The sequence below is a fragment of the Maylandia zebra genome, linkage group LG4 (assembly GCF_041146795.1).
Source record: "Maylandia zebra isolate NMK-2024a linkage group LG4, Mzebra_GT3a, whole genome shotgun sequence".
Classification (NCBI taxonomy): Eukaryota; Metazoa; Chordata; class Actinopteri; order Cichliformes; family Cichlidae; genus Maylandia; species Maylandia zebra.
Genome location: NC_135170.1, coordinates 28,895,491 through 28,908,742, shown reverse-complemented (window position 1 = coordinate 28,908,742; position 13,252 = coordinate 28,895,491). Strand labels below are relative to the sequence as shown.

General features: G+C 41.1%; 1 protein-coding gene across 1 annotated transcript; it reads right to left on the bottom strand.

The window, feature by feature from the left end:
- Positions 1-1,189: 1,189 nt before the first annotated feature.
- stk17al (serine/threonine kinase 17a like) lies at positions 1,190-12,657 on the bottom strand. Its single transcript, XM_004552284.4, has 7 exons — positions 12,303-12,657; positions 8,778-8,990; positions 5,207-5,351; positions 4,297-4,423; positions 4,137-4,185; positions 3,661-3,840; positions 1,190-2,979 (listed from the first exon to the last, which is right to left on the bottom strand). The coding sequence occupies exons 1-7, from the start codon at positions 12,413-12,415 to the stop codon at positions 2,694-2,696; spliced, it is 1,113 nt and encodes a 370-aa protein (XP_004552341.1). The 5' UTR covers positions 12,416-12,657; the 3' UTR covers positions 1,190-2,693.
- Positions 12,658-13,252: the final 595 nt, after the last annotated feature.

Here is a 13,252-nt window from a genome sequence, read left to right as displayed (position 1 = left end):
AAACGGGCTGTTGTTCAGCAGCAGCATGCAAAATACGAAATGGGATGATAACAAAGTATGATAGCCTCACAAAGACTGAGTGCTGTTCCCAAACTGGGAATCAAGAAGAAAATATACCTTATTTTTTAATCACAAATGTTAAAGGCTGGTCACTGCTGTTCTACGTAGGATTGTTTTGTATGCATTGTTAGATACAAGTGATTGTAACTAAGCAACAACAGTGCAAACAAGCAGAGAGATCCATAGGACGTGCTAATAGTGTCTATATCAGGGGTGTCCAACTCCAGGCCTCAAGGGCGGGTATCCTGCAGGTTTTAGATCTCACCCTGGGTCAACACACCTGAATCAAATGATTAGTTCATTACCAGGCCTGTGGAGAACTTCAAGACATGAGGTCATTTAGCCATTTAAATCAGCTGTGCTGGATCAAGGACACATCTAAAACCTGCAGGACACCAGCCCTCGAGGCCTGGAGTTGGACACCCCTGGTGTAGATAGTCATGAAATATTTGATATTTAAACTTTTTCACAAATATATCATATCTATGTTTAGATATGTAGCTCTGTATCATAATAAATCCAAGTGATTCATGTCAAGACAAAAAAAAAATAACTAGCAATTTAAATTCTATTGACTGACAAAAACAGCTTTAGTGGACCTTCCTTTTGCTTAAGTTCTTTAATTTCAGTTTGGAAAGCATTGATTTCCCTCACCACCCAACACAGTTTTATTTGAAAGCTGGAATGAAGAAAAGAAACGGCCATTAAACTACAATCAGGCACCGTGCCAGTACCTGTATGTAACATGCTGACGTCATACTGTGACGTTCTTATTTTAGTTCAGTGTGTTAGCATCCTAACATTTGTAGAATAGCGGAAAAAGAAAAAACAAGCAACAGATCAAAGCATCGCTCATTTTACTAAGATACTGGAAAAATGTAAAAACTTTGACATCATGATGATGGTTCTAAGAGGAAAAGATAGATTTATAAAGATCGATTGTCTGGAATTCATGAATGTTTATTTTTAGTCAGCCTTCTCGGAAGAGCTCATGCCCACTAACTGGATCTCATTGAATTACATCATAAACATGTTATTACATTTTTTAGTTTTTCCAGAAAGCATATTCTCTTATTGCTGCTATAATAAAGAAAAGGGAGGAGGAAAAACTCACCACAACCAGACTCAATATTTTGATACAAAATTCAAATGTATTTCTCATGATTGTTAAATTTCATAATGCAAGCCATCAACATTTATTTATTTTAACATAACGTCCACAAGGACAAGTGCAAACCTTCCTGAAATTCGAGAGGCGAAACACAGTAATACATAAAAGTTAACAAAGTTACCAAATACAATATAATGACATTAACATCTATACAATGATAAAACAAAACGACAACAAAAAAAAAAAAAATATTACAAACTCAATATACATTTTCAGTACTTTCTTTTGAGAAAATGTCAATTCTCTGCTCCCGAGCATCTAAAGGCAAACATCACATATTCAAAGACATCTTGGGCTTCAGTTTTCCGTGACATTATATTTTATTCTGGTCCATATTTAAAAAAAAAAAAAAAAAAAAAATCCAGCCCCTGCGATTCCCTCTTTCCAAGGCTGATATCATGCTCGACAAATTTTGTGACATCTAATGGCAACCTTGCAGCAAAACAAAAACAAAAACCAAAATGTGCAACTTGTGCAAAGGTCAACAAAACCGACAAAAAAAAAAAAAAAAAAAAAAAAAAGTAAAAATTTCAACTGTAACATTAACAGAAGTGAGGTTAAAAGAGTGGCACTTAATGAAAAAGAAAAAAAAAAAAACAGGTCACGTGACAAAAACAGAGGGTGTTGCAGACTGGTTAATATGTACAGTACATCGTGTGACACCTAACTGTGCTTGATGAGCCTTTGGTTTTACACAAAAGTCCAATAACAAAATAAAAGTGCTCATGATTGTCCTCAATAATAACAATGCTACCATATCCATCTTAACCTCAGGCATCGATGTGGCTTTGACCGTTTGAGGGGCTAAAATGGTACAAGACACATTAATAAACAATACAGTTAACGTCTGGCTTTCGCATAGGGCGCTGCTCATTGCTTTCCATTCTTTTTTCTTAAGTAGATCCACCTGTCAGAATGCTTTACTTTCTTCAACTCGTCACAGAAGGTCTGTCTGGGTCACTGAAACGTAACTTGTTTAGATGAGAGCACACACTGAGTGAAGTCATCCAAAGAAGTGGGAGGCCATCTCTCCTCTGAAACCCCGTCCGAAGGCTAATTGGGGATAAAGCAGTATGTGTGCAGGGGTGAACTAGCCAGTGTTCAGCTGAGCCAAGTTCAGATTTATCACATAAGGCAGCAGTGCAGTCCTCAACAAAGTCCTTGTTTTCTCCCACTCCTTTGTCCTGCATCTTCAAGCCCTCTCATATTCCTCCTGTACAATCATTCTAACTAGCACTGAGTAGCGTGTATTATTTAACATATACACAGTGACACACACAGGCGCAGGCAGAGGTATCAAGCTCACAGACGTCGCAGCAGTAGGAGCAGGCGGGCAAACTGCAGCCACTCAAACACGGTCCTGGTTCCGATCAAAACCAAGCACCTCAAGGCTTAAAGGTTTTCAGGTTCTGCTCCATGGAGTTTCAATTTACTGAGTCCCTTTCCAACTGTGAAACATCAGTCAGCAAATGAGCTCCTGCTGGATTTCGGGTCTTGTGCAGAAAGGGGGCTCACTGAAAGAGAAGGCGCCACGGCCCGCCTTCAGCTCACCTTGGCCTGGGCACCTGAGAAATGATCCAATCACATCTAGCTCAGGGGACGGAGCTGGACTCTCTGGTTCCGATTCGGACTGACTCGTCTCCGGCTCATCCAAAGAGGACGGCGACCTGTTGTGGAGGTGTGGGTGGGAGTGAGGACAGGAGTTCAGCCAGGGGTGATTGAGACATTCCTCTGCTGTGGCCCTCTTCCTGTATACACAAACACAATAACACTGTGCATAAGTGGAAAAATCCCAGAGACATTACATAACAGATTGATTGCCTAGATCTTCAGATTCACTCAAGACATTTTCTTACAAGTTGGCTTTTCAACATTGGGCACGAAAAGCCACAAAGACGACGCCATTTGCTGTCAAGATTTTTTCCCCTCCGTCTCTAACCGATTACTCAGACGGTGAAATATCTGCCTTTTTCCAGTGCTGCCACTGTACTCCTGCAATTAAATGATACTGACTGGAGATTGTGTGTCTGCATCTGCTGATGCTTTTCTAAACACATTAAGGTATCTTTTTTAAAGATCTTTGAGAGGTTCCGCTGAATTTAACGAAATGGTAATGCAGGGAAAAGGTAAGACGTGCATCAGTGTTTGATCTAACGTCAATCCAAAAATGCTGAACTAAAAGTTTGCTAAATGAGTAAAATTCACAACCAGCATTTGCAAGAAAGGAAACGACTTCTCGCCCAAGTGACGCAAATCTTGTTACCACAAACGCTCATTTAGACGTGTGCCGACGTGTGCTTTCGTGCCGGTGTGAACCTGACTCACATCCTTGGTGTGTTAATCTGCTCAAAGTGATGCTGATGGAAACTCTCCACATTAAGCCATAACATCTATTCATCTTCACCTTTACTGTTTAAAAAGAGCCTCACCTTGGGTTTTTAACCAACAAAGATTTGATGAAGTCAACAGCCAGCGAGGAGATGCCCTCGAATGTATCCGGTGAATAGTCTATGTTGACTTGAGAGATGTTGAGGAATGTCTCCTGTTTGTCAGCACCCAGAAAAGGAGACTCGCCCGTGAGCATGACATAAGTCAGAACCCCAATACTCCTGGTAAAGAGGAAGGAGAAAGGAGAAGGTGTTTATGGGGCAAGTCATTGTCGTTTATGGTTACACAGTGTATTGCAAAGCCCCACACATCTGGCTGGCTTCCACTATTCTATGATGAGCCAATTAAATGCAAGTATGTAGCAAGGTTTGTCTTGTGGTCAAAGGTCTAGACACAAAATTGTCTTTTGCACGTTAGGGAGGTGATGTCATTGTCTTGAATATTTATCTAGATTAAATTAGCTGTGTGTGGCGTCCTCTAACATGAGTGGAAATACTATCTAAAGTAGCACACTTACCACATATCTGTAGAAGTGCTAATGGGTTCATAGTTCAGGATCTCTGGGGCTGCAACAGAAACACATGACCAAAGTTAGTCACCTTAAAATGTGCTCACATTTTAAAAAAGAAAAAGAGACATGTAGTTTTGGGTAATTTGTAGCTGAAAGCAGGACTTACCCACATACTCTGGGGTACCCAGGATCTCCCTGACTTCTGTGATGTTGTCCATTCGTCTAGACAAGCCAAAGTCCACAATACGAATGTCCCCTAGAGGTGTGGCACTGGTCAGCAAGACGTTCTGAGGCTGGAGAGGGCACACATGCGGATTAGGCAAAGGTTACATAAGGAGATAAAGACTGATTATTTGAGCAGCCTGAGGTAATTAATTACGCATCTACGAGTCAAAGCATTTGGGAAAACTGATCCTGACAGGATTAGGGGTCTAGGTCATCAGTCAACTTGCTAACTGGGCCTTTGAGCCCAGATCATCCAATAAGCCTATCAGACAATTCTGAAGAGAGGTAAAGGCATTTCTGCCAAACACTTAAATGGCTCTATGGTTAGTCTATGTAAATACTGTAGTGTACATACAACCTAAATCCAGGCCAGGCTGGCCTAATGCCAGATTTAGCTGGAACAATGGGATACATACAAGAAAGAGAAATCCAAATATCAGACTTGAGCCAGCAAAGCCTGAGGAACCACAGGAATGCTTCGATAATGAATGATTTCTCTTTTGAAAACAGTTTGACACAAGATCTCAAACATTTGAAAGCCCTTCTAAAACAATTTAGTGCATCTCAACGGATAATTTTATCTAGAACACATTGTGTAATGTGTAACCAGAAGCCCGACGCATCAAGAAAGAAAAGAAAATCTCAGTGACGGCTGCTTTGTTACCTCAAGACACATCAAAGAAAACATGATAGTTAGGTCAGATGCTTTTATAAAGTGATTCCTCACGGGAACAAAGTCGTGGCACGCTGAATGAGCTGTGGTTGCATAAGAGAAATAATATCTTCCCCATTCTGACTCTTGAGAGAACGCACCGTCCTATATTTGTCATTAACATTTCTTGTGCATTTACCTTCAGATCCAGATGCACCACATTATTCCGATGCAGAAAGGCCACCCCGTTCAGGATCTGCCTGGCCAGTCGTATCACATCTTTCTCTGTAAAGGCTTCGTCGTTGTCCGCAACACACTGGTTGAAGATTTCGCCACCGGCGGCACTGGAAGAAAAACACAGGAAGGAAAACTGAATAAAAAGAAACTAAGGATAAGATGAGAAGAACATAACTTTGAGTGGATAACCACCCAGTGAAGTTTAGCTTGGCTCACTTTCATTTGCACTTGTAATAATAAATTGCTCCTCGAAAGTTACAAACACACCCTTCCACTCAGTTTCAGTCACATAAGTTGGCAATGCAAATTATCAACCTATCGCACAAAAAGGGAAAAAATATAAAGCCATTACTGCTTTCTTTACAATTATATAACCATTTCCCCCTCATTTGTGTTAGAGAAACAAAGTTCATCCACATCTACACACTGCAAGCGAGTCCAACATAAATCAGTACAGTGTTAGGTACCCCGCCTGTGTGAGTACTTTCCTCTTGTCAGGAATATTGCAGAGATAAGAATGGTCATATCAGCAGCTTCAGATAAGCTCCTTCACAACCTCATATACTGAAATAAATTCACTAAAACAGGGGAAGGAAATAGACAAAAAATAAAAACACCCGCCACCTAACCACTTTGTAAAAATATTTTAACAGAAAGAAAGAAGCAGCGAAGTGTGAAGTTTGTACCCGCTCTGTATGAGCCCCAGCATGCATCGTTTTCTACTCCTTTACTCGAAACAAACTGCTTGCTCATTTTTGAGTAATAGTAAGATTCCTGCATAGCCCTGCTGTGCTTGTATAACAACGTTAAGTAATGTGGAGACATGGTGGATTTATGTTAGGTGCTCCGTCAGTTCTAGCAATGCACGAAGCTGACAGTCGACTCCCTCCAAAAAACACTGCAACCATATGTGGGGGATTTACAAAGCAGACATGCTTTTTATCTTCAGAGGAAATTTTTTTTTGTTCCAGCCCTTGGCACAAATGTTACATAAGCTGCACCTTCCAGTCCCCGTTAGGTCCTGGGCATGACTGTTATACAAGCAGCACCTTAAAATCCCCGTTAGCCTTCTCAACCTGCCAACTTCAATAACCTGAGCAGTAAAAATAGAAAGCATTTTGTTTTTGGTTTGGGCACTCTACCTCTCTCAGACCTAATTCTTTTTTTAAACTCTTAGCAATAAATACTTGCTTGCTGTAAACACAGTCAATCCCAGCTGATGACCCCCAGAGTACTTAAGAGCAGTGGCTCAATAGGTTTACGCTGATCTGCACATGTAAACCAAATGAATGCAAGCTGGCTATTGATGCCTTCATGTGGGTGAAGGAACTGAAGGAATAAGTTAGTCTGATGGATACTTTAATGATCCTTGCTTTCAAATCCTAATAAAGACCATTTGCATATATTGTGGCCAAGAATGACAGGCTAATTCCCTGAAGTCTGAATATTGTTGCTGTGCTTTGGAAGTTGATGCATTCCCTACTTTAGAATGCAGGCAGACATCCTCCCTACAACAGTCCAAAAGAACAAACCTATCACAACCACACTGTTTGAGCTAAATAATTGGTTTAAGACAAGAGTTAAGAACAGCTGACTCCCACCCAAACTCTGAATGCATAGATAAGAAAGCAAAAGGGGCAAAACAAGTCAATCCTCTGTTTGATTAGTAATCATTCTTTTTGGCTCATTACTACATTATAGCCCTCTGTCACCTAGAGCATGTTTCAGTTAAAGTCCAGTACAGCCTGGGTTATGTTGCATAGCATTTAGGAAGAACTTTGCCCCCCCCATGGATAACCTATCTCACTGATTACCTCAAGTTACTCTCCACAAAAAGAACTTAGAGGCGATTTGGTTTTCATGAAAGTGATCATGTCTAAAACTAGTCATTACCCTGGGGGTTTCTTTGGTACTGACGCATGCTGGAGCTGTATTTTTGAAGATGATTAGACTTTGACTTCATTTCTCTAACATTGACAAGGAAGTGGTTGTGGCTACAAAAAGTGTGTGTGCACACGACATTTTACCGGCATGGCTGTGTGCTACTTTTGGGAGCTGCGCTTTGCTTGCTGCTTACATTTAAACCCACAGGAAATGGAAAATGGTTTGCAATTCTTGAAACTCATGCCGAGGTCAGACGGTTTGTGAATGCAGTTTTTCATTCGCTTGCTGTTAGTTCTTCTGTAGCTTTTAGGACATGCAGCAGAAAATAACTGACATTTAAAAAAAAAAAGAAGCTTTGTCAGAGCTAAGATGTCGTGCATGCATACTCTGCTTCAAATCCCAGCGCACCAACAACTCCCAGCGTAACTTCTTTGGCGGCTGAAGAGGAAATGTGGGCCACTGTAGACTGACCTCCTGCTATGTTTTCTCTGCAGGCATGCAGGGGTGAACTATGGTGCTACTTCCCCTTTCGCACTTTAGTCAAGAGGTCAAACATAGCCTTCCCCATAGAGAAGCTTTTGTTCTACAGAAGCATTCCATGTCTGGGAAGGGAATAACTGGAGTGGATCCTGAGCAGGAGAAGGATTTCTGCCTGAGAAGTGAGCAGTTGTGGAACAGGGTCCCTGGAACATGATTCAAGGACAAACTCCTTTGTGTAATGAGGGAAGTGAGGTGGTTAAGATGCTAAGGGATCTTTCTAAATCCTAATTAAAGTGTTTCATGAAAGGAGTTTGATGACACTCGCTAGATACCTAAAGATTTTTAAATCTGAACCACAGTATTAAAAGCCAAATGCTGAATTGACCTTGTTAGGGAACTGAATCAGCAGTGTGAACCACCTGCTGTGTTCACATGCATGTTTGAGAGTCATCACTGCCTTAACCAGATTCAAGCGGTAGCATCTAAATGAGTAATCCATAGCTTAATGTTGTCATTTTTACACAGTAAGCATGCTGCAGTTTTACTGTGGCATTTAAAGTGACACTTCATCACAATCAGTAAGCGTAACAAGAAACTGAGGTGTTCACGCTACAGCGAGACGAGCGACTAACCACAGACACAGAGAATTTCCATTTAAGGTAGAGACCATGTTAAACTAGTGCAAGCCTGTGCATTTCACACGTGGGTGTTTTTTTTTGTTTTTTTTTTAAGAACTAGCAACTTGCCTAGAACTATGCCAGGAAATACTTCCTTTTTTTTTTTAATTATTCTTGCAAATCAGCCGACCATACTGCATAAAATCTAATTATTCACACAGAAGCACCAAGCTCTGACGTTCTTATCTTGCAAAACACAGGATGTTGCATGACGTATGTAAGATTTGAGGCTTTTCCAACTAAACCTGTGCTTATGAAAAAGAATTATTTGTAAGGTACACCTGGGAAACCTGCGCAGAGCCTACCCCACCTTTCTCTTCACCAATACCTGGTGACCTAATCACCCCCCTCAAGTTCTCTGCTATGGCTCAAACACTTAGATTCAGGAAGAATTATTTAGATTACTGCTGTATGATGCCATTAGCTATCCAAACCACTGCTAGTTTGGGAAAGAGAGTTGAATATTTGTGATGTAGAACATTAGTGACTTACCACTCAAGAACGAGAATGATCTCAGTGCTGGTTTCATAGACTTCATGCAGTGTCACCACAAAGGGGTTTGCCTTGGCCAGCTCCAGCACAGCAATCTCATTTAAGATGTCCATGCGGCAGTCTTGGCCCTTCCGTCGCTTTCGCAGGAACTTGGCAGCATACTGCTTCCCTGTCGCCTTCTCAATGCACTTCTTCACAACTGCAAACTTTCCCCTGGGAAACAACAACAACAAAAAGAGCAACAGAGTGTTTAGCCATGAAGAAAAATCACAACCACCTTCCTGTGTTTTTTTTATTTTATTTTATTTTTTATTTTTTATTTTTTTAATTTGTTTAGACATGGGTCCATTTCCTTTTCAAATTGTTACTGGGTTAAATGTAGGTCACTTAAAATGCATGCAATCCACTCAATATTTGACTGTTAAGAAGACATGAGGCATTTTGGAAAGGCAACCCAATTGGCTACAAGTGCAACAGCGAGGGTGCGGTTATGGAAAAGTCCAGAGATAAGGTGCTTATGTGGCATCATTTGAAAAATTTAGACCGTTATTCACCACTGATATGCTGTGCAAAGGAGGCATTCGTTGAGAGATCCCCCTTCTTTCTCCTGTTCCTCTAGCCTTCAGGAGGGTCTGAAGGAGAGCAGATAAGGCTGACACTTTTGGCAAGAGCGGCAGAATAGAGGGCAGGGCTCTGATAAGGGTATTGCGACTTTGTAGGTCAAGCAAAAACAAAGAGATGTGACAGCTTGGTTGCATAATGTCACTGGTAAAACACAGCATTAAGACTATCTACGTTTAATTTTAATAAACATTGACTCCCCCCCCCGAATGTACATTAATAGAGTCATAAAAGGTGCTAAGGGTCAGCTGTGGGTGAGGGCAGGATGTCCGATGTATTCAGAACTGCATTTGGGTCAAACCAACACAATCACCAGCCGTCTCTCCCAGGCTGAAAATGAGGCCTTGTGCACCACTTCCCTTTCTTCACAGCTGACAGCAGCAGGGACAAATGGAATTGTGTTGACACCTCCACCCAGACCCTCAGCCAGAGACTGCTTCTGCATTGACAGTTGTACAAAAGCTGACCAGTCAGCTAAACACAGCAGTCCTGAGACCAAGACCACCCACATGAATGTGACTGAGCAGGCCACACGCTGGGGGGGATGTCACAGTTTGACAGTCGAGTTAGAACCCAAGCAACATGAAGACAGTCACTGTAATCTTAACATCTACACCTAACTAACATCTCAGTGTTTTCTTAAGCTACACTTTAGACACAACACACAAGGCTTGGGGAAAGTGAGCAAAATATGCTAGAAGATAACTAAATAAATGAAGCTATTTTTCCTCCCACACAGTATTGCTTAAAGCTGACTGTGCTGCTGACCAAAAAACAGCTACTGTTCTGGATGGAGTCTGGTTGTGTGCTGGCTGCCACCCCATTTCCCAGTCTCGCAGTGTAGTGACGAGTCATTGTTCAGACTGAAAAGGCAAAAGCCATCAGGGGCTTTTCATCCTTAATTAGCCAAGTTCAGAGCTGTGGGCTGGGTGCTACATATTAGAGTGAAAAGAAATGACTAGTGGTTATTGAAAAGGGCAGCCCGGGGGGGTCCGTTCAAAGGCTGACAACAGGTCAGAGGTTACTAAACAAGGCCATCTTGTAGCCGGCCATGTTCACCAGGAAGATGAAAAGAATATTTTTGTTATTAAAAAAAAAAAAAGAAAGAAAGAAAAAAATATCACGCTATAATTTAACATTTTAAAAAATACATTTTTGCTTTTTTGGATTAAAAATACCAACATCTCACTGTTAACACAGAAAGGTCTTAACATACTCTGGCTAATGATGAGAAGTGCTTTCTCAAATAATCAGCAATTGCGGTTATATAGTTCAAACAGTTCTCTTCAGGAACCTGTCTGAAACTCATCTGCTATCAATCACCAAATTTACTGTGACACAAAACATTCCTTTGCGCAAGATGGCGATAATTTGATTAAGAAACTGGTTTCCTGTGCAGTTTGCATTTTGTCTTCCCCAGAGGCTCACTGACTCATGTCTGAAGCGTAATGAAAAATGACAGCTCTTATTTGCCTTTTTCACAGACAGTCTGACACACAACCTGAGTTCCTCTTCCTGCTTTCAGGTTGCCCACAACATATTTTGTGCCATTTCTGCAGGAAACCATGCAGAGCGTGATAATGAGAAGGCTTTAAAAAAAGGGTCAGGAGGCATTTTTTTTTTCTGCAAACGCTGAATTATTGCCTGGTATTTACAGTTGAAATGTTCGGCATTCAAATGTACAATAAAGCTAATCTCCTGCCATGCGGCACTTACGTACATTCCTGCACCTAATGTGATTATGAAGAAAGTTGATCTATGGTAGTAGTGAAGGGAAAGAAAAAAGTTTATAGGATGCTGTAGACTACACTGGTAGCCTAAAGCCAGCACGACAGGTCATGCTACTCTCCCTCATGTCCCAGGGTGTCTTATAAAAGGTAATTGGCTACTTACTAGGACATTACTGAGCATGTGCAAAAGAACAAACCTGAAGTTGATTTGTGAAAACAGAGAGTGCAACCAGCTGCTGAATTGAGTGAAACCCAAGGAGCGAAACACAGCTCATCTTCTTTATTCATGCTGCAGTGCTTATTAGAGAAAGTCATTGTAATTTGGCACATTGGGGAATCCCCAGTTAAATACAGCGGGAATCTGGAATTTCAGCTGGCATCCACAAACCAGCAACTGGGAGACATAAATATATATGTGGCTAAAGAAAGAGGAAGCCAGAGCAAAACAAAAAAAAAAGGCACTGTTGGTAGACAGGATATTTAACTTGTGGGAAAGCAGGTACATGAAACAGGAAAATAGTCAAGAAAGCAGCAAGAATGAACTATATAGGCCAGGATTAGAAAGTCTTGCTTTGTGTTTTCGCATGTTTGATCATTAGTTGTTGCACGTATGTTTCTTGATGTCAGTGTAGATCGCCGCGCATTCAGAACGATTACTCCAAGTCCATTCTTAAGCACTCTTGACATTTGAGGTTTTTCATTTTCAGTACCACTTACACCAGGATATAATGGATCGTGCACGCGGGACCTCAGCAGAAATATTAAGCAAGTCGAAAACCTTTCTTCCTTAAATCGCAAAGATAATGTATAAGAACAGTCCATGCATTTCCACACAACTCGTTATTGTCACTGTTTAGAATTAAAAAATGTTTCAGAGTCTCAAAACTATTTAGCAACTTCCAGCCAGGACTCACAGAAGCGCATTACCATTACGCGTTGCGTGTGCCAAAGCGCTGCTCCGCGCCAGCAGATGGAAAGCGCAATTGGAAATATTCAATTAGCAGGCTTCCCAGTAACACGTGCAGAGAGTAACTCTAATATGATTAAGCGATTTGCCTAAATCTGTTCAGACATTGTTGCAACGTCCAGCCAACGCACGAAGGTATTAGGATTTTTGTCAATGACTGCTTGGAGGAAAAAAAAACGAAAACCTTCAGGCAACAAACAAACTTACCTGCCCAGTTCTTTGCCCACCAGCTCGTAGCTGCCAGCGAACGGGTCAGTCCTTATCCTGGTGTTGATTTTTGTAACCATTCCGCTTTTGTTCATGGTTGTTGAAGGTGGCATTGAAGTCGTGCCGTGTAATGAAACAGTTCTTTCTCGCCAAATAAATACAAAAAAGGAGACGACTTTCTTGTAAGCTCAAGTAAAAACTCGCATAATATTAATTATTAAATAAAAAAGGTCAGTTAGAGGCTACAGAAGCTGTTCGAAACCACCGGTATGTAATCCAGCTTAAGTGCGTCCCAAACATAAAGGTGATGTCTGCAGCAGCGCGACACAGTCAGTGGGGTTTTAGTGCTACTATGCATTCCTGACAGCAAAGTCCTCATCAGAGCCCAGCCCCCTGCGCTGACGCTAAGCAGCAGAGGCCAATGAATTTGCAGAGCAGGACTTCTCAAGGTGCAAGCCAGCTGGTTGGCATGCGGTAGTGAGTGACCCGATCTTAACACGGCAGGTACGTATAAATAGACACTTATAGCATTAGTTTTGCTTTGATTGGTATAAGTATAACTTTAGCTGATAACAATCACTCGGTTAAACGGTAGCCTGTTGTAAAATACACGAGTATAAGGAAAAATAAACATATAAACAGAAACCTATTTTATATCCCCACATAAGGCCATTTGGATGAGTCTGTCAATCGTAGGATACCATACCAGCTTTAGACTTAAAATAAAGGTAAACTCTAAAAGAAAGATAAGCGTCCAAGTACACAAGGGCAAATTAATAAGACATAAACCTAGGTGTTTACAAACCACTTACTTCTATTAAAACTTCCAAAACGGACTCCCAGAGCAAACAATAGGTACAACAAGCCAAATAGTTTAAAACTACAAACATACACAAAAACTCTCACGCTCAAAAATATTTAAAGTATGCTTGATGTCGTTGGTATTTGTT

What these genes read in the sequence shown, in the direction of transcription:
- stk17al (XM_004552284.4), bottom strand. Translation starts at nt 12,415, where the DNA reads ATGCCACCTTCAACAACCATGAACAAAAGCGGAATGGTTACAAAAATC. An exon ending in TGGTGCATCTGGATCTGAAG is followed by an intron (nt 4,424 to 5,206) that starts GTAAATGCACAA and finishes TGCCCTCTCCAG; the next exon opens with CCTCAGAACGTCTTGCTGAC. An exon ending in TTGTTGGTTAAAAACCCAAG is followed by an intron (nt 2,980 to 3,660) that starts GTGAGGCTCTTT and finishes TTGTGTATACAG; the next exon opens with GAAGAGGGCCACAGCAGAGG.